Source organism: Equus asinus, chromosome 26, assembly GCF_041296235.1.
Source record: "Equus asinus isolate D_3611 breed Donkey chromosome 26, EquAss-T2T_v2, whole genome shotgun sequence".
Taxonomy (NCBI): Eukaryota; Metazoa; Chordata; class Mammalia; order Perissodactyla; family Equidae; genus Equus; species Equus asinus.
In genome coordinates, this window is record NC_091815.1 from 28,015,109 (window position 1) to 28,041,730 (window position 26,622).

General features: G+C 54.3%; 2 protein-coding genes and 1 long non-coding RNA gene across 22 annotated transcripts in view; 1 reads left to right on the top strand and 2 right to left on the bottom strand.

Annotated features, from left to right (window-relative positions):
- The window catches only part of POU2F2 (POU class 2 homeobox 2), a 78,123-nt gene that overhangs the window by 27,942 nt on the left and 23,559 nt on the right, over nt 1-26,622 (top strand). For 5 of the 19 annotated variants that reach the window (XM_044760325.2, XM_044760327.2, XM_070499135.1 and 2 more), the window contains exons 1-5: nt 13,837-13,934; nt 21,460-21,525; nt 21,639-21,673; nt 21,812-21,868; nt 25,131-25,313. In XM_044760325.2, coding sequence (XP_044616260.2) covers nt 13,868-13,934; nt 21,460-21,525; nt 21,639-21,673; nt 21,812-21,868; nt 25,131-25,313 — 408 coding nt within the window. In that variant the 5' untranslated portion in view covers nt 13,837-13,867. Of the gene's footprint in view, nt 1-13,819; nt 13,935-14,035; nt 14,249-21,459; nt 21,526-21,638; nt 21,674-21,811; nt 21,869-25,130; nt 25,314-25,565; nt 25,845-26,622 lie in introns of those variants that run through there. The other 14 variants (XM_014867558.3, XM_014867562.3, XM_070499136.1 and 11 more) reach the window with 7 other exon arrangements.
- LOC139042185 (uncharacterized) lies at nt 4,829-13,810 on the bottom strand. 2 transcript variants are annotated; one of them, XR_011498602.1, is made up of 5 exons: nt 13,695-13,810; nt 13,277-13,429; nt 9,831-9,959; nt 9,312-9,626; nt 4,829-8,435 (listed from the first exon to the last, which is right to left on the bottom strand). It is a non-coding gene; the product is annotated as an uncharacterized lncRNA (long non-coding RNA). The 2 variants fall into 2 exon arrangements; XR_011498603.1 differs by having other exon boundaries at nt 13,520-13,730.
- Nucleotides 26,043-26,622, bottom strand: part of ZNF574 (zinc finger protein 574) — a 38,610-nt gene continuing 38,030 nt past the window's right edge. The window contains exon 3 of the mRNA XM_070499120.1: nt 26,043-26,173. Within this exon, the coding sequence (XP_070355221.1) occupies nt 26,133-26,173 (41 nt within the window). The 3' untranslated portion in view covers nt 26,043-26,132. The remainder of the gene's footprint in view (nt 26,174-26,622) is intronic.

Genomic DNA, 26,622 nt, shown 5'->3' on the forward strand with positions numbered 1-26,622 from the left:
GAGGACAGGGGCTACGTCACTTGTCCCTAGCTCAGTGTTTGCCACGTGGATGGGGTCCAAGAGACATCTGTGGAACAAGCAAGCAAGTGAGGAAGTGAGGAAGAACCTGTGCGATGGGACTGGCTGGAGGAGAAGGAGAAAGAGAAAGAGGTGTCCTGGGATGGAGCAGGGCTGGGGGCAGGGCAGGTAGTTGTGGGGGAAGAACAGAGGGGTTCAGACTTCTCTGGGTTGAATCCATGGGAAGTTGGGAGGCACTGGGAGGAGGAGGATTCCAGGATGTCCCCAGGTTTCCTTTCCAAGCCGCCACTCTTCACCTAGGACTCAGTGACCTGTCTGGTCACAATTCCTGCGTGAGTGCAGGACTCATCTCCTCCCTCAGCCTCACAGCACCTGGTTTGCTAAGGGGGCTAAGGAGCTCCGTGTCAGAGCCCTCTGGCACGCGGGAAGAAGCAGCTTGTGTTAAAAAGGTGGTGTGTATACACACGTACCTACCCACATGTCATGTGCTTGCTTGTGCCTAAAACATTTCTTACTTTTTACCCTTATGAATTATTTGTACTACCTTCAGAAAATAGTTTTCCAATTAGTAAAAGGCCTTCCTAACAGAAGAGAGAAAGATCCCCTGGGCCAGAGGCGAGGCCAGGGCAAGAGCGAGAGGCCCGTCTGAGTTGGGGCTGGCTGGGCCTGGGGTGGAGACAAGGGTGGTAGGAGATTGAGGTGTACAGGACTCCGGTCGAAGAAACCTGGAAGGAGCTGAGGGGTTTGGGGGCAGAGGGTGTAGAGGGGCAGAAGATCAGGGGACCCCTCACCAGCTTCCCACCTCCCGCCTTGACAACTGGATGCAGACTTGGGAGTCCATTTCGGTCTGGCTTGAGAGGCCACTCCCTTGAGAGGTCCTCTCTGATTGATTCTCTCTCCACTGGCCTCTCATCATCTCCAAAACCTGCCCCATGCCTTTGCTCATGCTGTTCCCTTGCATGGAAGAGTAACAATCCTAACAGCTGCTCATAGACTGCTTACTGCGTGCTAAGCACTCGACCTGCAGGCTCTTGGTGAGTCCCCCGACCACCTAGATGGTAGGCATGATCCTTAGTTGCACTTTGCAGGTGGGGACACTGAGGCTCAGGGAGGGGAAGTGGCTTGCCCAAGGTCACCAACCAGTGAGTAGCAGAGCTAGGACTGCCATTCAGACCCAAGTGACTCTGGTTGGTCCTCTTCATTGGTCCAACCCATAAATGTTTGTCAAGAACCCACTGCTAGGGGTCAAGTTCTGTTGGAGGTGCGTGGGAAATGTGGCTGCCTCGGTGTGAGGGGTTCAAATCCTGGCTCTTCCATGGACTCACTGTGACACTGTGGGCAGGTGGTGTCTTCTCTCTGAGCCTCAGTTTCCCCCTCTGGGTCATAGCCACCATCCCAGGAGACAGTGAACGAGGAAATGTAAGGTGTCTGGCAGATACGGTTACTTGACAAATGATTATGTCCTTCTCTCTTGTTCTTCTCTTCTCTGACTCTTGCTCATCCTCTGGGTTCCACCTCTTTCAAGCTTTTACATCTGAAGGGCGTTTTTCCCAAAGCACTGTCAATATTCATTGTCTGGATCCTCGCCACTACGCTGTAAGGAGGAATTGTTATCTTGATTTTACAGAAGTGGAAACTGAGGCTCAGAAGACTCCAGTCCTCTGCTTCAGGTGCTTATCCCCATAAAGGATCCATTTAACAGATGCATTCCACATATCTGAGCACCTGCTGTGTGTTGGGCCCTGGAGATAGAGCCCTGAAGAACACTGGCACAGTCAACTTTCATCAAGTGACAAACTAGAGGGGCTGCAGATCTTTAAGTGTAAATACCAGTTCAATGCAAAATCAGATAACCCTCTACCCCTGAAATTGTGATAGGGAGCCCACAGAGAGAGGGCAAGACAATTAAGCTGAACCTTGAAAGATGAGTGGGGTTTAACCAGACAAAGAGTGTTTCAGGCAGAGGGAGTGGCACATGCAAAGGGCCTGGGGTTGGAGAGAGCTTGGTTTGAGGAACAGAGAGGAGGCAGCGTGGCTTGGAGCAGTGTAGGTGAAGGGGAGAGTGATGGGGGAAGAGATGGGAGATGTGGGCCGGGGCCAGGTCACACAGGATTCTGTAGGCTGGGTTAAGAGGTTTGGGTTTTATTCCCAAACGCAGGGAAGCCCCTGAAGAGTCTTAAGCAAGGAAGCAACACAGCCTGATTAGTTTTAGAAAGATCCTCTCAGGCCGCCAGGGGGAGAGGAGACTATCAGGCTTTGGCATGGGGGCAGGAAGACCTGCAGGGAGGAGGCGCCTGAAGTCAGCCAGGTGGTGACTGAGGAGGGGAGGAATCGGAGAGCCCTTTTGGAATTGGTACTGATATCCAGGCTCAGAGAAGTGGAGCTGCTGATCCAAGGTCACATGGCTGGTCAGGCAGAGTGAGGGTCTGACCCTGCACGCACCTGAGCTTTTCCTCTCACCAGGACAGGGGCTGCTTTTTCTCCAGGAGTCTGGGGAAGCCTCTGGGAGGAAGAGGACTGGGGGCCACCGACTTGGTGCTCTCCATGGTAACCTCAAAGTGCCTGGTGTTTTCGGCACTGAGGAGATGTTCATTGCCAGGCACAGGTCCTGCGTGGAGCAAGTGAGAGGACTGACCTTCAGAGACTCCACGGAGGTGAGCTCTGAGTGAGGCGCACAGGAGGCGAGTGGGTCCAAAGGTGTTGGCTCCCCTCACAGCTGGCCTGGCTGTATGAGCCTGGAGAATGAACCAGGCCGGGGACAGCGTTCAGGGTGCATCCCAGCATTGCCAGGACTCAAGGCAGGGGACCCATGGGAAAGCTCTTAGCAGATGGCTCATATTGACAGGAGGCCATAATTTGGCCAGGGGTGGGAGACAGGTGGACGTCTCAGACGGCAAACCCAGGTCCATGTCCAGTGTTTCCTGCCGAGCCAAAGGGAAGAGGTGCGCGAGGGTCCGGGGGAGAGAGAGAGTGCACCGTGGATGGCAACGTGGACTTTGAAGCCTGGATGCTAATCCTGGCTCTGTCTGTGTGACTCCAGGCAAATGATTCAACCTTGCTGAGCTTCAGTTTCTTCATCTGTAGAATGGGCATGTTGACAATGATTCTTTTGTAGAGTTTTGAGAAGATTCAGTAAGAAAGTGCACGGAGAGTGTTTCTAACCAGTAGGTTCAGGGCTCCTCCTTTAATCGTCCAAAGCAGAACTCTTGATCCCCTGGCCCGAGCTCCACCAGGAGCTTGTGCTTATCTCAGTAAATGGTTGTCACACCCAAAATCTACCCATCTCCCTTGATCCCTCACTTTCCTTCAAGTGTCTAGAGCTCAGAGTTTGCTTCCATGATGGCGGGGACTATGTCTCATGTGATCTCGGCCCACCTGCTTCCATCAAGCTAAACTCCTCTGAATAAATGTTTGTGGAGCATCTCCTGCAGGCAGGGTCCTCTGCAGATGCTGCTCAGAGACAACATAGTTCTGGAAGAGGCACAGAGAGGTCGAGTGGCTTGCTTGAAGTCACACAGCAAGGACTCAGCAGGCTCCATAGAAGCTGAGAGAGGCTCAGGGCATTTCTAATTCCTGGGCCTCCCAGTATGCTAAGAATGAAGGAATGCCAAAATGGAGTTACAGACTTGTGCTCTTAGCAACAACAACATAATGCCAAATTAACTGATATTTACAAGGTCATTTCAGGATTTATTAAACCAAAATTTGTAGCGTCTCACAGGTGGTGTGGTCTGGCAGAGGCACCCAACCGTAAAGTCAAAAATGCACATCGTGTTTAATGAAGCCCTTCATGAGTGTGATACCTAGGCCAAGTGACAGCCCCTCCATGCCTCACTCTTCCCCTGTGGCTGAGACCTAACCACCTACATGGCTCCAAAGTTGACACCTTGCCACCATCCTCAGTTGCTTTTGCAGAGATGCAGGAGGCACAGGACTTCATAGTCTTCTGAGGGGAGATGTGCATATGATCAATGTAACACAGGCAGCGTGCCTGGTGGTGAGGAGAGTCCGGCTCTGGAATCCACCTGCCCGCTCTGACCTACCTCGAGGTACTCCTCAGAAAAAGGGGGGCTGATACTAGCACCTGCTTTATTGGATCGTTGGGAAGATGCCAAGAGATGATGCAAGGCGAGCACGGAGCACAGACCTGCACAGAGCAGGCGCCCGGTAGCTGCTCTTATTACTTATGATAATAGCAGATGGTCAGGGGCCGGGGCCGTGGAGGTTTGAGGACTTCTCAAGGGCGTGGCCAAGGCTGATGCACCCTGTGTCCCCTGCTCTTGGCACAGGGTCTGGCACAGTGGGCCCTCGGGGGAGGTGGAGAGCTGAGTTGTATTGAAGAGGCTTTGGGCCACGCCGAGCAGGGGGTGGGAGCAGTAGGGAGGACAGGGGAGCTTAGCAGGGGGCTGGCCTCTGATTTCTTCTCCACCCCCATCCACCTCCTGTGAGGCCGGGGAGGCTCCCATTGGCTCCCTTTTGCATGGTGCAGAGGTCACTGTCCCTCAGCCTCTTCAGCAAATGGATACCGAGTGCCTCCTCTAACCAGTTGCAGGCAGTGGGGACACAGTGTGAACAAGTCAGATGTGTCAGCGTGACCATTGTCACAGCTCTAATCTGAATGTTGAGTGGCGGGTTCACATGCATACATTGTTAAAAATAAATAAAATAAATAAGCAAATAAATCATGAAAGAGGGCTCTGCCCAGCCCAAGGATGAGTGTATGCTGTAAACCAAGGATTATGATTAACACAATTTTGTGCACCTGAGACCCCTTTTAAAAATTTTTTTCAATTATTTTATTGAGGTCATACTGGCTTATAACATTGTGTAATTTCAGGTGTACATTATTATATATCAGTTTCCGTATAGACTGCATCATGGTCACCACCGATAGTCTAGCTTTTATCCGTCATCATACATATGTGCCCCTTTACCCCTTTCACCCTCCCCCCAACCCAGTTCCCCTCTGGTAACCAACGAGCTATTCTCCTTATCCATGTGTTTGTTTATCTTCCACAGATGAGTGAAATCATATGGTGTTTGTCTTTCTCTGTCTGGTTTATTTCACTTAACGGTAATACCTGAGGCCTCTTTAAAAAGGAGAGTAAAACCAAACAGGACAGACCTGCTCCCTGTCCCCCCACAGCATGAATATTCCAGTGGGGGGAGACAGATGATCAACAAGCACATAACGGAAACTTGAATGTTGGACAGTGGGAAGTGCAGGAAGAAAATGCAGCCTGGTCAAGGATGGAGAGTGATGAGGAGAGGAAAGGCTACGTGAGGTGCGATGATCAAAAAGACTCCTCTGTGGAGAAGGCGTGTGAGTGGAATCCTGGAATAAGTGAGGGGATGCGCCACGGGGACAATGAGGAGAGATGGCACCAGGCAGGGGGAGAGCAAGAGCAGAGGTCCTGAGGCACGTTGGAGCTGGGCTTGGGCCGCAGGAACAAAAGCCGGCCTGAGGAAGAGAGCGAGGGGTGGGGGTGATGGGAGGTGATGTATTAGAGGCGGGCAGGGGCCGGTGACACGGCAGGCTGGAGGGCTGGCTGGTTAGGATAAGGAGTCTTGAAGCTGGCTTATTAGGCCAGCCTCCCCTGAGGCCTCCCAGGCTTGGGCCGTTAGTACCCTGGACAGCGGCCGCGGGCCCTTGGAACACTTGCAGCCGTGGGGCGCACCCTACCGAACACAGATTTCTGTTAAGGTCTGCTTCTGGGCAGGAATTGGGGGTGGGTGGGGAGCAGATGATACTGGGATGCGTACGAATTGGCCCCTGCCCACAGGAAGCACAGTCGTGTGGACAAGTCATAAGTGTGCAGTTTAACCAATCTTTATAGAGTGAACATCTGTGCAGCCACCACTTAGGTTGGAACAAAAGAGGCTGCCCATGCCCGGGGGCCCCCACCCCTGTGTGTCCTCCCCGAACATACCCCTCTCTCCCTCCTGCTGGAGGTAACCACTGTCCTCACTTTGGGGATAGTCATTTCTTTGCTTCTCTTTGTGTTAGCCACCTCTGTATCACTTAATAAATTCTAATTTTAATTAAAAAATGAATATAATCTCATTATAAAAACCAAAACCATAAGAGAAAGGCTAAAATCCCCTTCGAGTCCCTTCTGCTTTCCCAGTCCTGGACCCCTCACCAAAGGTAGTTGTCATTAGTTAACTAGTTACCTTCCAGATCTTTTTCTCTGCATTTGTCATTACTTTCGCACTCATAGAAAATGAATAATGTTTTTTGTATGTGTTTTACATAAATGACATTAAGTGGTATAAACCATTCTGCAATTTGCCTTTTCACTCAGCAGTCTTAGAGAATGTTCCAAGTCCAAATCCATAGGTCTGTCTCATTCTCTTTCTTGGCCACGTACTGAGTACAAATATACTACAATATCCTTAGCCACTGTGCTGAATTGGTGGCATCTAGGTTGTTTCTGAGTTTTCTATTTCAAACCTTGGGTGATGAATGCTTTGTGAACTTTTGAGTTCCTTATCCATAGTGGCAAGTATTATATTTAAAGTTAATGAAGTTCCTGTCAGCTCATGTTACTGCCCCCATTTCACAGATGAGGAACCTGAGGTTCATGGATGCAAAGTCACTTCCCCAGGGTCACACAGCAACTGAATGGAGGAACCAGTTTTCAAACTTTCATATGTCTGACTCCCAAACCAGTCTTATATACACGATATGCACCTGTAGAGATAATTATAGTCTGCGGGGGCAGGTGCCTCATTCACAAATGTTCTTGGAGCCCTGGCTATCTGCAGCCCAGTGCTGGACTCCGACTCCACAAGATTGAATCAAACCCACCCCGTGGGGGCAGACTCACTGAGAAGTAATTACAACGCAGGAGGACTGGTGCTAAAGCCCAGGATGTGGCCTGGAGCTGTGCAAGAGTGAGGTCGTTACTATTAATCGGGCGTCCAGTGGAGTCTGAGAAGGCTTCTAGACAGGGGAGATCTGAGCAGAGGCTGTAGAGGTGGGTAGAATTTGTGTGGCAGACAAAGGAAGCATGAAGGACAGGCATGTAGGAGAACCCCAGTTGTTTAACAGAGGAAGAAGGTGAGCTCTGAGCGCAAAATGGAGAAAGAGGTTGGCAGGGGCCCCTACCCACCTGAGCTTGAACAGCCAGCCTTGGACTTCATTCTTTGGAGCCTGGAGGAATCTATCATTCAGAAAATAGGGCTTAAGCACCTGCTGTGTGTCAGGCACTGTTTTAAGTGTTGGGAATGCCACAGTGAACACGACAGAAAAGGACACCTGCTTTCAGAGAGCTTACCCTTCAGAGTGGGAAACAGACAGTCAAACGAGTCGACAGTAATGGAGTTCCCGAGAGCACTGTCAGGAAAATACAGCTGGGTGATGGAGTGGAGAATGACTAAGGGCGGGCTTCTCAGAGGAGGTGTCCTTTGAGCTGAGTCCTGAAGGATGAGAGGAATGGGAAGAGACGAGCAACAGCCTTCTAGAGGAGAGGTCCGCAAGGTCAAAGGCCCCAAGGTGGGGACAGACTTGGCTTCCTCCACTGGGGCTGGCATGTGGTGCTCTCGTGGAGAGAGTTAAGGTCCTGCAGGGCCCTGGAGGCTGTGGTGAGGGGATTGGGCTTGTCCTGGAGGCAGCAGGGCTTCTGGACTGAGGACAAGGAGCCTTGCATTTCAGCATTTGGACAGCTCCCTGTGATGTGGGGAGTGGCGGTGGCCTTGTGCCTGCAGTCACTGCTGGGTGGGTGGGAGGTCTGGGCTGGAGTAGACCTTGCAGCGTGGTGATGGGTAGGGGCTGCTGGGCCGGGGGCAGAGCCTCATCAGGGGAAGGCCCAGGGCCAGGCACCTGCTTCTTTGGAGGCCCTGGTGGGTATGTGGTGATGATATCAAGGACCTTGTTCTTGCAGGACCTACAGTCTGAGAGAGACACGTGCAAGCCAAGATGAGGAGTGGTGAGCTCAGCAAGCAGTTTAGGCATAGGCTGTGGGGTCAGAGAGACTCCAGGTCCACCTGGCCTAACTGTGTGACCATGGGCCTCAGTTTTCTCATCTTTAAAATGAGGATAATAAAAGTCCTTAATAAAAGCTGAGGACTCAGTGGAACCCTGAGTATACTTAGCCGGGCCCTCCCTAGTGTAAGCCTGCAGTACATTCTCTCTCTATCCGTATTGGTCCGACAGCTAGTTGGCCCATCAATACATCTTGCCTGTTCTTACTTCTTTCAAGCCACAGAATGTTCGAGCTGGAAGAAGTCTTAGAGTGCCCCGCCAGCCCCCTTCCCACTTACAGATGGGGAAATTGAGACCCAGAGAGCACAGGGGGCTGGCCTAGGTCACCAGCTAGTCAGTTTCAGCATGGAACCTGGTCAGTCTCCTGACTTTTATCTTCTTTGAGCTGAATCACAGTGCTTCTAGGTTTCTTCTTACTTGAGGTGAACTCCTGGGAAATTGGTGTTGGGGGGGTGCAATAAGGAGTGTTTGTGTCAATGTAAATTTATTAAGCATCTGCTGGCTTCCTGGCCCATAGACTTTGCTGCTTCTGAGATGCCTCTTCCTGATCTTCCGCTGGCACTGACCCAAGCATCTTCCCTTAATCTGCTTTCCTCCCGACTGTCCATCGGTGATGGCCTCCGCGTCCACTCAGCCACCCTGCCCAGCCACCCACTTCAAGGCCCACTGAAATCCTGCAGACTCTCACTTGAATTTGTACCCTCATCTGCATCCTGATGGCCCTTGCTCCCCTGTTGTATGGACCATTGTCTCAGCCTCCACTCTGGTCATCCCTCCTCCAGATTCCACCTACCAGCCTGTCCTCACAGCATTCCCCAATGGATCTTCTTTACCCAGAATCTCCCTGCCCAACCTCCCACCTACAACATCAAATCCAACCGCAAGGCACGTGTGGCGCCTGCCAGGATCGTTCTCATCCAGCTAGAGCCCTCCCTGTTCCCCTAATCTTTCTATGGCAGGGAAGGCACTTCCGCATTCAGGGGGCCTCATCCTTGACTCCTCCCTCTCCCCCACACCCCATCTTCAGCCAATAACCAATCCTGTTGGGTCTACCTTCAAAATTGCTTCTGGGGACACTTGCTCCTCTCCTCCCCCATTGCCACCACCCTAGTCCCAGCCATCTTCATGTCTCATGTGGACACCCCCCATTTCCTCACAGCTGACCTCCCTCACATTCCGGCCCTTCAGACTAGCCTTCTACAGCAGCCAGAATTGTCCACGAAAATGTTCACAGAACCACATCACTCCCCTACTTATTATTATAGTGGTGTCCCACTATACTTGCAGTAAAATCCAAAATGCTTACCCTGGCCCGTGAGGCCATGTGGTCTGGCCCTGGTCTCTCCACCTCGTCTCTCACATCCTCCTTCTTCACTCTGTGCCAGCCATCCGCGCCTCCTTTCTGCTCCGGGAATTGCCATGTGCTTGTTGCCTCGGGGCCACCACCTTCTCTGTTCCCACTGCCTGCTATACTCTTCCCCACATTCTTTGCTTGCGAATGGTCGAATTGCTGTGTGAGTGCCATTTCCTCACAAGTCTTCAGCACCAGGCCTCCCTCCAGCTGACATCAGGTATCATCCTCTTCCTATTGTTGAAAGCTCTTTTCCCAACTTGGAATTACCTATTAATTCAATGGATTTTTTTTTTTAATTATTTCCCTCCAAAGACGGTAAGCTCTATGGGGGGAGAAAGAACATCTTTGTTTGTTTTGCTTTTTAAACAATTTCAGCTTTACAGAAGTATAATTGACTATTTTACTTTTAACCACTGTTTTCTTTGAGCTCAGCAATGGCCTGGCACATAACTGCGTTTATCGGATGCTTACTGACTCATTGATGGAATATCAGGGTATTTTCAGCAACTCCAGTCTTCCTCTTGGATTGTGAGCTCCTTGAGGGCAGGTTTCAGATCCAGCTCATCTCTGGGTCCTCAGCCTCAGGCCCAGGGCTTGACACTAAGGGACACGCAGAAAAGGTTTGAATTGAAGGAAATGAGGAAAGGTTGACCACCTTCAGCCTGATGGGTCAGAAGGAGTCCAGTGCTTTGCCGAATATCAAGAACAGACTCTTAAGGGCTGTGGGAGGTGGGCTGTGGGCTGGGAGGAGATTCCGGTATTCCTGAGTGGGCAGGGAGTGGCTTTTCCTGCTGTCCACTGGAAGACGGGGAGCATTTCGAAGCTCTAAGAAGGCCCATGGTAGAGTAGAGAAAGAGCAAACTGTAAAGAGGACAGGTCTGGGTTTGAATCCTGACTCCACCACTCACATGCTGTGTCACTTGGGGCAAGTGACTTCACCTCTCTGAGCTCCAATTCATCAGTAAAACAGGGATGATAACAGACCTTACCTCCTCAGATTGTTGTGAGGAATACAAATAATGTGTTAGTTCAAATAGCACAGAATAGACAGTGATGCTGCTATTGATGATGATGATGATGGAGAAGAAGAAATATTTAAGTGCCTCATTGCTGGGTGCTGCTAAGCAGAATATGGGACAGTTACAGCTTGACCTTGACTTAAGGCCACTGGAGAAGCAATTCTGAAGGCCAGGCTGAGGGTGAAGCAGGTGTGTAAACAGGAAATGAAGGCTAGAGCCCAGAAGCCAGGAAGGTGAGCAAGAGGTACGCAAGCAGTGCCCAGGTGGGCCAGGCTGGGTTTGATTCGAGAGTATTAGAGGCTTGCTGGAGGATCGCATGGCCCTGTAGCAGAACCAGCTAGACATCCCTTTGTCTGTGTCTCTGTCTGCCACCCCCATCCTGTTTTTCTATATATTCGGGTCCCTAAGCCAGCCTTCCTCGACCCCCCAGAGGCTGCCTGACCTGGGCTCTGCTGAAGGCGGATGTGCTGAGATGCAGAGGGAGGTTAGAATCAATGAATCTTAGGCCGGAGTTCATCTCCTGGCCCAGCTGTCGACTCATAGTGCGGCCGGCAACCTGGTCTCCCTGTCTCCTGCCAAGCTGGGGGTCTGAGGGGCCTCTCTGAGCTCCCACATCCTACAGCCCTACAAGGCAAGGCAGCACTTCTGGGGAAAGACCCCTTGGGTCCCCACACAGAGTGGGGACACGGCCGGGGGCTGAGTAGAGAGGTCACCAGAGACAGCAGGTGTCCAGAAAGAAGCTGGGGAACCGAGCCACAGAGAAGGTCCCTAGGGGCGGCCGAGAGGAAGAGGCCATGGCTGGGGGCCCTGAGGGGTGAAGAATTCCGCTCTGCTGTCCCCGGTGGGCTGGCTGCTCCCCCCCACCATTCCCCACCGGGCCCCCGGGGGACCTCGCTCTAATAATGTATTTGATCGACTCGCCGGCCGCGTACAAGCGATTATTGTCTTGTCGGGAGTCAAACGTATCGATCCGGTGAGAAATATGAGCGGAGCAATGGGGCCCGCGTGTCAGTTACCAGCCCCGCTGGCCCTGGGGAGCCCCCTACGTCTCCTTTAATTACCGCTCAGCTCTGAGCCCAGTCTGGCCTCCCCTGCACTGCCTCCCTCCCAGGCTCCCTGCACCCCAAGTGGCCCCCGCTGCTCCCCAGCTCCTATGCCCTGCATGCTTTGCTCAACATGGCTTGAGGCCTCTTCTCTGGCCCAGAGGCCACCATCTCCCCTGCCTGGGCCTCCCCATGCCTGGCCGCCAGGCTCTACCCAGGAGTGCATCCCAAACTCTGCCCTTCTGTCCTCTCTCTGGCAGACGGAAGTCTCAGGCCCATTCTTCTTCAAGATTCTGTGACTCTGGCTCAGGGGCTCAGTTCTGGTCTGCCTCAGACAAAAATAGCTGAGCCATCATGGGAGGTGAGAGGGGCAGGGTGGTTTCATCCCATTGGGGAGCGTGTAAGGCTTTCCCCAGCTCCCCCGCCCTCAGCTGCAGACCCGGGAGGGCAGCTCCAGAAATGGGTGGTGCTTCTCTCCTTGCTCCCCATAAGGGGCTGACACCTGGTCATGTCCAACAGCACATTCCTGACACGGATGACGTTGACTATGTCCAGGGTGGAGCATGGGGGTGACTTGGTGGGGTTTCGACCCCCCATAATATCCTTATTACCCTCATTTCCAAGCCCCCCCAAACATAAATCCTAAATCAAAACAGAACTTCCTGGGCAAATGCAGCTTCAAGACAAGGCTCTAGCACCCCACTGCCACCAGACTGCTGTCCGGAAGACCCTCATGTATAGAAACGCTGCATCTGAGAAAGAGAGAGAGAGAGAGGTGTGGACCAGGAGGCAGCAGGTCCGAGCTGGAGCCTGGTTGATGCTGCATGGTCTCTGGATCTCCTCAGTGAGATTCAGTCCTTACAATATGGGATGTTATGGTGTGTAGATAGCTGGGAACTGCCCCCTCTGTGTGCAGATGTAAGGACCGCTGGTCATTCCCGTCGTCCAGTGGGCCTGCCTGCCTGGGCGTGTCTGGGTGCACAGGGCCTGTGTGCAGACGGAAGGGCACTAACGAAGGTCTGCCTGTGTGTTATATCCTGCGTGAGTGTGCATGGGTGTGAGTATGGGCACACATGGTCAGGAGGCGTGCCTGGGCACACGTGTAGATGTGCCCTTGTGCTGTTGGGTCCACTTGAGGGAGCTGAGGGGGTGTCTGTACAGGAATGACCAATGGAGGGTCGGGAGGGTTGGTATTGGGACCTGTGCACATAGAGGAGTGTTCCCGTCTGCTTGTGCACACGTGTGTGTGAAGTGCTGGGGTCCGTGTGTAGAAATACTTGAGTGTATGTGGTGTGTGGGTGGGTGAGTCCAGGCGTCCGTGTGCGCGCGTGTGGTTTGGGGGGTCCCCCAGCGTGGAGCGCAGCGAGTTCTGTGAGGCCTGGGGCGGGCAGGCAGGCTGTTTGGAGGCGCCAGGCGGCCGGCAGCCTCGGACCCGGGCGCCGGGAGGAGGAAGAGGGTCGCGGGCTCAGCGGAGCCTTTGTCTGCGCGGCCGTGCGCCGGGAGTCCCACGCCTTTGTGTGACCCTCGCAGGTGTGCGCGCGGGGGCGGGGATGGGGGTGGGGGGCGGGGAGGGGAGCGGAGGGAGGGGCTCCCTCCTCCGCAGCCAGCCCCGCCCTCCGACCCACTGGCTGGGCGCTGCCGCCCTCTGGCGGGTGCGGAGAGAACCGCTGGGCCGGGAGCGCCGCAGCGCAAAGGGCCAGCGGGCAGCCAGGGGACTCGATGCTCCTCTCCGCGGGGGCCGCCTCGGGCGCCTGCGTTTGTCGCCTGCCGCTCCCGACCAAGGCCCCGCCCCCCGCCCACACTGGCATTGCCCGCGGGCACCGCTTCCGCTCAGTGGTGGCCCTGGACGCCTCACCTGGGGACAGGTGCGCGGCTGGATCCCCCACCCCAAGCCGAGCGGAACACCCACCGCGAACGCCTCTTCCTGCTGCGCTTTTTGGCTTCAACGCTTTTCGGCTCTGGGCTCTTGAGAAGGCCATCTTACCTCTTTGGTCCTCAGTCTTTTCATCTGTAAAATGGGGCAAATAGTGATCGCCTCAAGAGATGATGCCTGTCATGCACAAGGTGCAGGGCTGGCGCTGAGAAAGCCCCCACAAACCTTCTAGCCAGTGTTTTGGTGGTGATTTTGTTGTTCTGGGCCCACCTTCTCCCAGACCCACTTGCCCCGTTCCAGATGTGTTTGCCCCAGTGGAGGTGGCAGGAGGCCTGCGGCAGCTGTTGCAAACACCTCCTGGAGGCGCAGCTGTAGGAGTCAGCTCTTCCAGCCTGCTTACCTTCTGCCCCACTACGCCCACTTCCCCAACACACACACATGATTTGGGGTCGCTGCCTGCTGGGGTGGGCCTTCAGGCCATGGTATTTTCCCTTCCGAAGGGGGCGGACCCTGTGGTTTCCTCCTTGGGTGACTTCCGGCAGAGAGGGCTTGGCCCCCAGAGAGGGCGGGGAGATGACACAGTTGTTCCCCCAGCCCTGCGGGGCGGGCAGCATGGTTCACTCCAGCATGGGGGCTCCAGGTAAGGGGCTGGGGCGGGCGCCACTGCCCAGGAGCACCGGCAGCACCTTGGGGTTTGTCCTGCTGTGCCGATCGCTGACCGGCCCTGCCCTTCCCCCTTGGCTGTCTCCTCTGCCCTTTCACTCTGTACCTCAGAAGCTCTCCACTTCCCACCCTGGGTCCCACCCCCAGCTCCTCTTTGTCCTCCCCTTCCACATTAGCACCTGGGGGGCCTCTGACCTCTTCTTTCCATCTCTGCTGCCCTGTTCTGGAGGGTCCAGGGGAGGAGGATGGACTCCGGTGATGGTAGCAGGCTCTTATCTGGAAGACCAGTGGGTGGGTGGCATGAGTGTTCCTTGAATGGGGACTGCAAGGGGGTCGGAAGGCTGTGTTGTTGCATTTTGAGTGTGTGGACATCTGTGTACATGTATATGAGCCGTGGTTCGAGTCTTCTGGGTGTGACTGTCCTGTGTCTGTGTGTGAGGGGCCATTGTGGATGGCATTGTGGAGGTACCCTTGGAAAGGATCGATTGACTCACTTCCTCACTTGATGCGCCTCAGATGTCACCTCCTCAGGGAGGCCCTCCCTGACCTCCCCATCTAAACCTGCAACTAATCCCGCCATTCTTGGTCCCCTCGCCCTGCTGTGTCTTTTCCTCATGGCACTTATTACAGCCTAAAAATTTATTGTATGTTTGTGTGCTTATTAACCTTGCTCCCCCCCACCCCCCAAATGTCAGTTGACTGAGCATTGTGCGTCAGGCACCATACAGGGCGATTTGTATTTGTTGCCTCATTTGGTATAATGTATCTGTCTCTGCGTAATGATAGTCATCTCTCAGCGGTGCTGATGGAAGAGTTAAATGAAGTAATGTGTGTAAATGCTTAACACAGTGCCTGGAACTCGGCAAGCGTCAATACTTCATGATTGTTTCATTTGTGGCTGTACGGGCATGGCTGTGGCATATGTGTCACATTCATGGGTGCCTGTGGGGATGAGTCTTGGTTTGGTGTGTGCCACCTTGTGTGCCTCAGTGTTTGTGGCATCTCTGTGACCCTTCATCAGCATGTATTTATTGAGCAGTTCTGTGCTGGGTGTTGGAAATACAACTGAAAAAGGCGGCTTCAGATGTGTCCTCCTGGAGTCCCCAGTCCAGCGTGGGAGACACACCTGTCACTCAGTGGAGGACACACAGGCAGAGGAGTCAGGGCTAGGATATGGGAGGCACGAGGGGCTGTGGGAGCTCAGAAGACTTACCCAATTCAGGAGGGGGGTGTCAGAGAGGGCTTCCTGGAGGAGGGATGTCTGGGCTGAGATGTGAAGGGTGAGTGGGTATGAGCAAGGTAAAAGAGGTGAGTTGGGCTGGAAGGAAGACTACTGGCAGGATGGCATGATTATTTACTGAGGTGCCCATGTGTGCAACTATGTGTAGGTGTGTGTGCACATACAGTGTAGACACAGAGATCTGGGGCCTCTGCACATGCATGCCATCTCCTCCACCACTGACTCATCCCTGTTTGGGGTTGAATGGGAGCCTCGTACATGCCAGGCACTGGGTTAGAACGTTTACTTGGATTTCTCACAGAAGTGCCCTACCCTGGAGGCCTGCTCTGGGTGCCGCTGCATGGATAGGAATTAATATATTGTGTGGCCTTGGGCATATCACTTGTCCTGCTTGGTCTCGGGCTCCACATCTGTGAACTGGATTCAGGTGTCTGCCCTGGCCATCTCCTAGGATGAGATGACTCTGGATGTGTGAGTGTGTACATGTCTGTGTGTCTGTCTGAGTGACTCTGGGTATGTGTGTATGCACATCTGTATCTATATGTCTGTGAGTGACGCCGGGGTGTGAGTGTGTGCGTGTCTGGGTGTGACTTGTGTGTGTGTAAGCACAGCTGTGCACACACATGTCTAAATATGTGTTTTGCATATCTGCCCATGTCATTGTGTCTGGGCATGTGTCTTAATGGGAAAACATTCCTGTCTTGGATCTGTGTTCATCCATCCCTGTGTGTGTTTGCGTGGTCTCCATCCATGACTGGGGCCCAGCCTGCCTGTGGCTGTGGTGTTTGCGCTATGTGGTGGCTCCTGCCTGTTGTCGGCACAGCTGTGGGGCCACCTCTCTTGTTGTGTCTGCTGCCCGTATTTCCATCCCTCCCTCCTGACAGCTCAGAAGTGTTCAGTCCCTTGAGGCCGCCCAGGGACAGCTGTGGGGCTGTGGGGGTGCGAGGTGATGCTCCTAAGGAGGCTGGGACTGGGCCAGCTGGGCCCACAGAGGTTCCCGGCAGTGCAGGCCCTGCCCGCAGGGGCTCCCAGGCCACAGCCTTGACTGAAGCGGGCTGTGGAGGCAGAGGACCCAGGGGACAGGCCAAGCGGGGCCAGGAGGGGTGAGGGGCAGCCCTTGGGCCCTCTATATTTAGCCCCATTTTCGGTAAGTGCTAACGAGAAGCTGGCCCAAGTCTGCTAAAACCGGCTGGGGGAAATGCAGAGGAGAAGTGAAAGTCCGGGGAGGGAGGGGCAAGGGAGGGGTGGGAAGGGTGGAGGGGACCCAGAGTCCCAGGCCTGGGGCAGTCGGGCAAGCGGGTGTGAGCCCAGGGGCGTGGGCAGCCCTGGGTGGGTCTGACTCAAGGATGGTGAGATTCAAGGGGCCTGGTATGGTTCTGCATTGCTTTTCCCGCCCGTTCCACTAAAAAGTTACACACTGCCTGTGATGGGAGAATGGAAGGGATGCCCATAAATAATCAACCAACCTTTCCATAGGATGAGGTTTTGAGAGGTGCTTCCGAAGACGCCTGGGGGCTGGAGCATATTGGAATCACCTGGGGGGACTTTTAAAAATCCAGATGCCCAGGTCTCAGCCTGTCCCAATGAAATCAGTGTCTGGGCATCAGTATTTCTCTAAAGTCAAGAGAAAGGGGCAAGAGGCCACCCCGCCTCGGCCAAGGCTGACAGCCTGCAGGATGAGTGGCTCGGCAGGCCTCTTAACGGGGTTACCAATGCCCTCGAGGCCCTGTTTCGGGGCCATTTGGCTTTGAGTCCGCAGTGGAAATGGAGGCCCCTATTCATCCTTGGTGAGGATGATTTGATGAGACCCTTTTCTTGGATTGGGCTCTGATGGGGGAGGAGGAAAGCAGAGCAAGGAAGGCCTGGATGAAAGGCAGCCAGGGTGCGAGGGCTGTGTGGGAATTGGGGGGGTGAGCAGAATTAAGGAGAATAAGGGAAACAGTGGTGGAAATTTCCCCTCAAACCACCCTTACCTCTCCAACCACTATCCCTGCAGTGGGGAGGGTACATAAAGGTTTAGGCTAGGGTTGCTTGGGGGTTGGGGCTGAGGGTCAGATGTCAGGTGACAGCAGGGAAGAGGCCTTGTTTGAGAGAGGATTGGGTCCTGGTCTGTCAGGGACCCTTTCATGTATTCATTCATTGCAAAGACACAGTGCCAGCATGTGCAGCGATGACTCCAGCCTGGGCCCTAAGGAGCTACAGTGTAGGGTGTGGGGTCACTTCCCAAGTGATCAGGGTGTGTTGGGCGGGCAGGGGTAGTGGCAGCCCAGAGGAGAGAGACACCAACCACCTGGGGAGTCAGGGAGGACCTCACAGAGGAGGTGACGTGGGCCTTAAAGGGGAGTAGGACTTTGCTAATAGAAAAGGAAAAGGTGCCCCAGGTGGGAGAAGAGCAGAGGCAAGGGCCTGGAGGAGGGAGATGAGGGCCTTGGGGCCACCCTTGTTCATTCGACCCATATGTCCTGTGCTGGGTAGTGTTGGGGACCCCAAGATGAATCAGACGGGCACTTGAAGGGGGGAGACACACGAGGGTGCAGATGGCTACAGCCTCTAGGACCGTGGCAAGGGGAGATGCCGGGCCAGGGGGAGCGAGGTAAAGGAAGCAGGGGAGAGACCTCTGGGGGACCAGGGGTGACTTCATAGAGGATGGAGCCTGTGCTGGGTCCTGAAGGATGAGTAGGAGGTCATCAGGTGGAAAGAGTGGGGAAGAGTGTTCCTGGCAGAGGGACCAGCCCACGCCAAGGCCTCAGGAAACGTTTGCTAAATGGCAGAGAGAAAGCAGGACAGAGACAGGAACAAGTAAGAGACAGAGAGAGCTGCAGGGACATTCAGCAAACATTTCTAACCTCTTCTTCTGGGTTGGGTGATGCCAGGGACCCAGCGATGAGTCACACCAGGCCTGCCCCTGGTCTGGTGGGAAAGGACCGGCACTCAGACAGCCACCACCCTGCAGGCTAGGGACTAGGACAGCGGGAGGGCACGGCTGTGAGAGGCTGTGTTGGTTTGTTAGAGCTGCCAAAACAACATACCACAGACTGGGGGGCTTAAACAACAGAAATTAATTTTCTCGAAATTCTGGAAGCTAGACATCCAAGGTCAAGGTATCGACAGGGTTAGTTTCTTCTGACGACTTTCTCCTTGCCTTGGGATGACCGCTTCTCCCTGTCTCCGTGTGGTCTTCCCTCTGTGTGTGTCTGTGTCCCAGTCTTCTCTTTTTATAAGGACATCTGTCATATTTGTTTGGGGCCCACCTTAATGACTTCATTTTAACAAAGACCCTATCTCCAAAGAAAGTACATGCTGAGTTACTGGAGGTTAGGACTTCAAGATAGAAATGTTGGGGGGCACAACTCAGCTCATAACAGAGGCCAAGGAGGAGCACGAACTCTCTGGGGTGGAGGTGAGGTCAGAGGCCAGCCTGGTCTGCGGGTAGGAGAGGGATGTACCAGCTGGGCTGGGAGCACAGAACCTGTAAGGTCTGGCCTCCCCATCAAGCAGGACCCCTAAGCAGAGGGAGATGCCTGGTGTGGTTGAAGAGCAGGATGCATGAGTAGCAAGAAATGGGCAGTGGAGGGTGGCAGGGGCCACACCCCGAAGGCCAGACCATGGAGCCTGGTCTTTTCTTGTGGAACCAGAGAGCCGCGGAAGGGTTCAGGGCCAGGCAGTGATGAGTGTGGGAAGGATCTCCCTGGGGCCATGTGGACACTGGCTGGAGAGAGCGGCCAGGGAGGAGGCAGGGATGCTAGGAGGGCTGAGATTTAGGGCCGAGTCAGGGTTACCGGCTGCCTAGAGCAGGGCCAGGGTCTGGGAGATTTAGAGGCAGGATCAGGCAGGGCTCCTGCCTTCGATGCCTCAGAGTCAGGAGTGAGGCCTCATCGCCTGGCTCCCTTTGTGTCCTCCTGTGTTTCTCAGATCGTTAGCCACTCGGTGCACCATCCCCAATGCCCAGAAACAGGGCCTGAGCTCCTGCAGCATCCTGGGCACCTACCCCTTCCCCTATCTCACCAGCCTATGCCTTAATAGGACTCTGTTCTGGCTTAGTATTATTTATATTTTTAGCCTTTAAATGTTTTTCTTTTTTTGTGTGTGTGTGAAAACATAACGTACGTATAGTAAAGTGCTCAAATTTTAAGTGTACGGCTTGATGGATTTTTATGTATGTATAGACTCCTGTATCCACCCAACAGATCAAGTTGCAGAACATTTCCACCCCGCTGCAGGCTTCCTCATGCCCTTCCCCAAAGGTACCCACTAATCTGACCTTGATCACCTGATATCATCTTGCCTGTTTTTGGGCTTCACATAATCGGAGTCCCACTGTCTGTCCACTTTTGTGTCTGACGTCTTTCCCTTGGCCTCACATAGGTGAGATCCAGTGGTGTGTGTGAGATGCGTACAGTGGTGTGTGTGTCTGCTCTTTTCCTTGCTGTGGAGTATTTCATCGTATGGACATACCACATTGTGTTGACCCTTTCTCTGTTGACAGGCCTTGGTTATTTCCAGTTCTGGGCCAATGCAAAAGGGCTGCTGGGAACACGGGTGCCCGAGGGCATTGGTGGCAGGAGGCTCCCTTCTCTTGGGTGGATGCCCGGGAGTGGACGTGCTGGTCATAGGGAGGGGGCACCTCTTCAGCTTTCCTGAACTGTGTCGATTTACACTCCCACTGGCAGTGTGTGACCTGGCTCTTGAATCAGAAATTTTAAACCTGAGTGATCTTTCATGTTGAGTAATCCTCAATTGCAAAATTCCTGGACTTTTTTTTTTTTTCAATTGCTGAGGATGTCCCAGCTCTCTCTTTAGCTGACCTTCTTTAAGTATCTTGGGTACAAGGCACGCTAGAGCTGGACAGCTCCTTTGATAGGGTGGGGTCAAGATTTAGTTGGGGATTTGGAGTGAGTCGTGGGGCAGACTTTTGGGTCAGACTCGGAGTCATGATTAGGGTCTGAGGCTGATTGGGCGTCAAGGTCAGATTAAGGTCTTTGATCATCCAGACGGGAGTTGGGATTCAGGCTGGGGAAGGGGAGTGAGAACGGGTCAGGCAGAAGCTCAGATTTGTATGGGGGTCTAGGACCAGGAAGTGCTGGGAACGAGTCAGTGTCAGGGTGAGCTTGGGTTAGGGTGACAGCTGGAGATGAGGTAGGTGGAAGTCACCACTGGGGTCCATTAGACTGTTGCAGTTCTGATTAGAAGCGAGGACCCTGGAGTCATGAAGACTGGGGGTCCTATCAGGACAACTTTACTGTCTCACTGTGCTCTTTGGAGGGTGACACCTCCCTTGGAACCTCAGTTACCTCCTATGTAAAATGGGGGTAATGTTAGCACCAGCTGCTCATGTGAGTTCTGAATCATACTTAGTGCTGTGCTTGACGCTGGTAGGCACTGACCTTTCCATTGTTGGTGTTGGAGCACTGTGAAGACAGAGCATTTGTCTCCATTGCTTTATGTCCCCTGGTGCCAGCTTGCCGTCTCTCCTTGGCCACCTCCCTTCATTTCCCAGGTCTATGGAACTATAGAATAGGATGCATTTTTAGGGGCAGGTATCTAGGTTGGATTTGAGTGTGCAGCTGGGATTCAAGGATAAAAAGTCTAGGATTAGGTTCGAGGACAAGGTCAGGGGCAGAGTGGACGGAGTTGGAGCTGGAGTTACAGAGGTCAGAGTTGGGCTGCTAGGCCTGTGCGGTGAACACGAGAAGGGTGGCCGGGTGGGAGTGAGGTGTGGACGGGAAAGTGGTGGGCTGGGGGCTGGGGCCAGAGGGCGGCTGAATCACACCCAGAGATCTGCAGATTTGCTCCTTTGGGGATGCTGCAGTCCCTTCACACCCCTCAGGCCCCACTCAGAGTGGAAAACATGCCTCACCCGAAACCTGGTGAGGCAGGACGGGTGCCTGGGTGGCACGCCTGAGGAGGAGGCCCAAGGCTGACTCGCTCCTTTGGAACATCACCAACCTCCTCCTGGGCAGCTGAAGCCTTCTCAGGACGGCCATCTACCCCCAACCCTGCCCCAGGGCCTCACAGGGGCTGACATTCCCTGCGCCACCTTCTGGAGGGGTGAAAGGATCAGGCAAAATCCCTAAGGCCTGAAGGCCCCTTTCTTGTCCTGATGGAGGAGGGCAGAGGCCCCGAATGGAGGGCACGTCTCTTGAAGAGAGACACCTGCAAGGTGGCGGGGGGTGAGCGGGGCTTTGGGGAGAGGCTGGGGTGGCCTGAGAGCCCTCCTGGCTTTCCCTCCCTCACCCCACTTGCATCCCTCCTCTGTCCCCAGAAATAAGAATGTCTAAGCCCCTGGAGGCCGAGAAGCAAGGTCTGGACTCCCCGTCAGAGCACACAGGTGGGTGGGGAAGGGAGCAGGGAGGACAGAGGGTCACCGTGGGCAGGGGCAGGTGTGGTAGGGGAGCTATGGGGGGTGGCTGCTGACAACTCACCCTTTCCCTCCCGTTGCAGACACAGAAAGAAATGGACCAGACACTAACCATCAGGTCAGGAGGGAGTGGATGAGCAGGAGGAGTGGGCAGGGGGAGAAGGGAAAAGAGGGGGACTCTGTGGGGGAGGAGCAGGGTATCAGAAGCTGCTTCATCTCACTGTTCCCATCCCCCACCCCAACTTTCTCTTCGCAGAACCCCCAGAATAAGACCTCCCCGTTCTCTGTGTCCCCATCTGGCCCCAGCACCAAGGTAAGCACCTGTCAGAGCAGTCAGGGCAGGGGGAGAGGGGAGAGGTGTCCCATGATGGGTGACATTTGGCATTTGGGAGAGTCCTGCATGCCTGCCTCGGGGCCCAGGGCCTGAGGGGGCACCGAGCCCTGGTACCTTGGTGACAAGGCTCCTCCCGCCCCTTCTCACCCTTGGGCTCCCGCCCCAGGCCTGTGACTCACCCAGGCTCCTTCCCCTTCCCTGGGGGGTGGGGGTGGCCAGGGAAATCCCCCCCAGAGCCCCAGGGCGATGAACAACAGGAAGCCGAGGGCCCCGCCCCCATCCCAACTTCCCTGACCGAACAGGGGCCTGCCCCACCCCCCGCCCCCCAACACATACTCAGGGGCCAGCCTGGGACAGCCGGGGAGGCTGGGGGTTGCAGACCCAGTGAGGTGGGCTGTGGGGATACCACAGTAGAGGATGAGGAGGAAGCCGGAAGTGGCCAGATAGAGCAAATCCCAAATCCAGATAGGGCCCTGCTACTGGGCACTACTGGGCTTCCCGGGGTGTCTGGGACCTAGGTTTCCACCCTCCAGCCTGGTTGGGGGCTGCTGGCAGGTCCACTGGCCTGAAAGCAACACAAAGGACAGGGGCAGCAGGGTCATGGGCATGACTCCTGACCCTGACAAAGGTGGCCGAGGGATGGGATGGGGGGCCGGGAACTGCTCTGTGACCATGGAAAAATCACTTCCCCGCTCTGGGCTTCTCAGTTTCCTCTTCTCTAACCTGGGTCGGGGGGGGGGGGGGGGGGCGGGCGGCAGTCAGATTGGATGACCTTTGAGGTGCCTTCCACTGCTAGGGCGCCCTGATGCTGCTTAGTGGATGGGTGTCTTGCCCTCAGCATGTTGGACAGGGCCCAGGGGAGGAGGGCTCCGGCTCTGACCTCCTTCCCTCTGATCTCAGGCTCCGCTCTGGCTGTAGCCCACAGAGCAGAGCATGTGTCCATCATCCCCACCCTTCTCAGCTGAATCTTTGCAGCCTCTCCTGCCCCACAGCAGCCCTGCTTCTCTGTGGGGAAACCAGTGGGGCCCAGGGAAGTAAGTGTCCTCATTCCCCTTCCCTGGCCTGGGCCCTGGTTCCCAGGAAACCTCAGGAAAGCCTAAGGCAATGAAGGCGGCAGCCTCTGACTGCAGGTCTCCATCCATCCAGCGTCCTGTTCTCCGCTCCCTCTCACTCCGGTTTCTTCTGTGTCAGTCTTTCCCTCCGTTCAGTGATTCATGTGCTCCCATCACAGTTTCAGACAAATCCACACACGACCACGTACAATTATTTACATCATAATTTTGTTAATTGGCTCAATTTTTAAAAACATTTTATTATGGAAAATGTGAAGCAGATACAAAAGTAGAAAGAAGTATACAATGAATATAAACCCCCAGGTACCCATCAATCGGCTTCAACAATTATCAGCTCATGAACTGGCTCGCTTTTCAACAGTTGAAATAAACGTTTTTTAAATGGAAATTTCATGAATGGAAAACCAGAATCACTTGCCATGGAAATAAATACAATGATTATTAAAATGCACCCGGAGACTCTTGCGTACTGAAGGGTCTGAGCCTGAGCCCTGTTCTCTGTTTGTTAAAAGAGGACAGTAGCCAGTGTTGGGGACATCCTAGCACCTAACGGAAACTTTCTTTTTTTGTTTTTTTTTGTTGTTGTTTTTTGAGGAAGATTAGCCCTGAGCTAACATCTGCTGCCAATTCTCCTCTTTTTGCTAAGGAAGACTGGCCCTGAGCTAACATCCGTCCCCATCTTCCTCTACTTTATATGTGGGATACCTACCACAGCATGGCTTGCCAAGTGGTGCCATGTCCGCACCCGGGATCCGAATCGGCGAACCCCGGGCTGCCAAAGCAGAACATGCACACTTAACCTCTGTGCCACCTAGCCCCGAGACTTTCTTAAGAGAACCAGAAAGAATGAAGGAGCTTGAAAGAGGGATGGTGTTCTCACCACAGCCTGCAATGTTTGTTTTTTAACTTTTAATTAAAATATGATACACATAGATCTTCAGTATACAGCTCTGTGGCTTTTCAAAACTGAACACCCATGTCGCCAGCACCAGATCAAGAAGCAGAACACTACTGGACTTCCAGAAGGCTCTTAATTCTCCACTAGGAACAGCCACTGTCCCGCATTCTAACACTCACTGTTGTTTCATGCTCATCTCTGCACCCTTTAAACGTTCTGCCATTCACATCCCATACTTTGGGGCATGCCACTCACTCTTATTTGTTTCCTGGGCCTCTGTCCATTCGTCTCAGTCTGCATTCCGAATGCCATGCCTCTGCCAAGCCACTGTATCATGTTGTGCGAATTTCTGTCCCTCTCTGGACCTCCTTTGGCAAAATGGTGCTGGGACATTAGGCTGAAGGATGATCCCTAATGTCCCCTCTGGGCCTGAAAGTGTGTGATCCATGAAGCCATGCCTCCTGCCATCCCGACATGTCCTTTACCAACAGGCCCATCTGGCTTGTTATCTAGGAGAGGAAAGAGGCCAGGACTGCTCTATGCTGGTCTCGCCTATGTGTTCAATGTGAGATGCACCGGCATCCTGAGCAGAGAGAGGGGGCGGGGCTCAGCGGACTCCTGGGGTGGAGGCTGAGAGCCGGCAGCCCTGGGCCACATCAGGCCTACAAATGTGCTTTTCTGGTCCTGCCAGTGTTTTTGCTTTAGATTTTGAAATGAGTGGCCGGCAAGAGCAGAGCGGGAGCTGGGCAGGCCTCCCTTCAGGTGGGCAGGCTCTCTTGCCTGGTCCAAACCTGCCCACGTCACTTGTTTGTGCTGTCTGCCTGTTTCTGTACGCACTTGAGTTCATGACCTGTATTCTAAAGTGGTGATTTTTTTTAATACCCCAAGGCTCTTTCTCTAATACAGTCCTTCTCCATTAGGCAGATAAGAGATGCACCTCGGGCTGAGGCAGATGAGGGGTATGGGACCCAGAACTCTCTTATTTGACATCCCGGGGCCCTCACTGGCATCATTTCCCATTTTACAGATGGGGAAACTGACTCTCAAGAGGGGAAAAGTGCTCTTCAAAGGTGATGCTCCTCTGTAGGGATTTTGGGTGCACGGGATGTGTTAGCCCCATCTGACTGATGAGGAAACTGAGGCCAGAGGGTGGCCCGCCCGATGCTCCCAGCTGGCCTGTGCCGGGTCTCATCCCCGTTCTCCAGTCCACCCCTCCTGTGCCAGCCCGAGGCTGCCTTTGCCACACACGTGCCCTCTCTTTGGTTCACAGGTGGGCATTCTCTCTGGCCTCCACTTAACATTCTGGGGTCCCGGACCCTGCCTCTCTCCCCCCCAGATCAAGGCTGAAGACCCCAGTGGCGACTCAGCCCCAGCAGCACCCCCGCCCCCTCAGCCGGCTCAGCCACATCTGCCCCAGGCCCAACTCATGTTGACGGGCAGCCAGCTAGCTGGGGTAAGTACCGGGGAAGGATGGGGAGGGTGGGGTACAGGCTAGCCGCCTCCCATCTGTTACAGGACTGGTGGCCAGGAGAGGACAGGTCCCACCAGGGCCATGACCTCTTTCTCATGACTACTTCTTGCCCTCTTCTGTCCTCCTGGGAGACTTGCCCCCTGACCTGCTTGGCTCAGGCACTAACCCCTCTCTGCCTTCTCTGCTCCTCCCCATGCCCCTCCTCTGGCCCCTGCTGCCCCTGCCCCCCAACAGCTCACGGCACTGATGCCAGCTCAGCAGCAGCTCCTCCTGCAGCAAGCGCAGGCCCAGCTCCTTGCCGCCGCCGTGCAGCAATCCAATGCCGCCGCTGCCGCCGCCGCTGCCTCCTCCACCTCCTCTTCCTCTTCCTCCTCCTCTTCCTCTGCCTCCTCCTCAACCTCGCAGCCCCCAGCCTCCTCTGGGGGAGGCGACCTGCCACCATCACAGCCTGCCAGCCAGCCCCCTGGGACCCCACAGCTCACCCTGTCCCAGCCCATCCAGCTCACAGCACAGGTAAGGGCAGCTGGAGGAACACGCTCCCTCCAGCAGAGGACCACAGAAGCCGGGAGTGTGCAGGGGGCTGACTGGTCCATGTGGACTGATCTGACCACTAGCTATGTGCTGGGTAGTTCTCAGAAACCCTAGGAAGCCTTGGGAGATGCTGCTGCCCATCTCTCAGGGGGGTAAAACGAGGCTCAGGAGGGGGACATCCTTCACATGATGGAGTGCCTGGCTAAGCGCGTTTGGTGCGTCTTGCTGAGGGTTCACACCCACCTGGGAGGTTGGCGCATTATCCTCAATTTACAGCTGAGGAAACCAGGAGTCACTCCCATGTATGAGACCTGTGTGGGTGCAAAAGAAAAGGCTGAGAATCAGAATAAGTACCCCACATCGCATCCTGGGCTCATCCAGCGAGACACTTTCAGAAAAAGGGCCTGTGATCTGAGTTAGGAAATGCTGCATCCTCTTTCCCCTTTCTGGAGACTTCTGGTAATACATTGAATCATGAGTTAGTGGCTATATCAGTTTCCTAGGCTGCCAGAGCAAAGTACCACAAATTGGATGGCTTAAAACAACAGAAATTTATTATCTCAGACCACAGAATCCAAAATCAAAGTGTCAGCGGGGCTGTGCTCTCTCTGAAGGCTCTAGGCGAGAATCCCTCTTTGCCTCTTCTAGCTTTTGGTGGTGCCCGAAATCCTTGGCATTCCATGGCTTGTAGCTGGATCGCTCCAGTCTCTGCCTCTGTTATCATCTGGCCATCTTCTCTCCGTGTGTGTCTGTCTCTGTG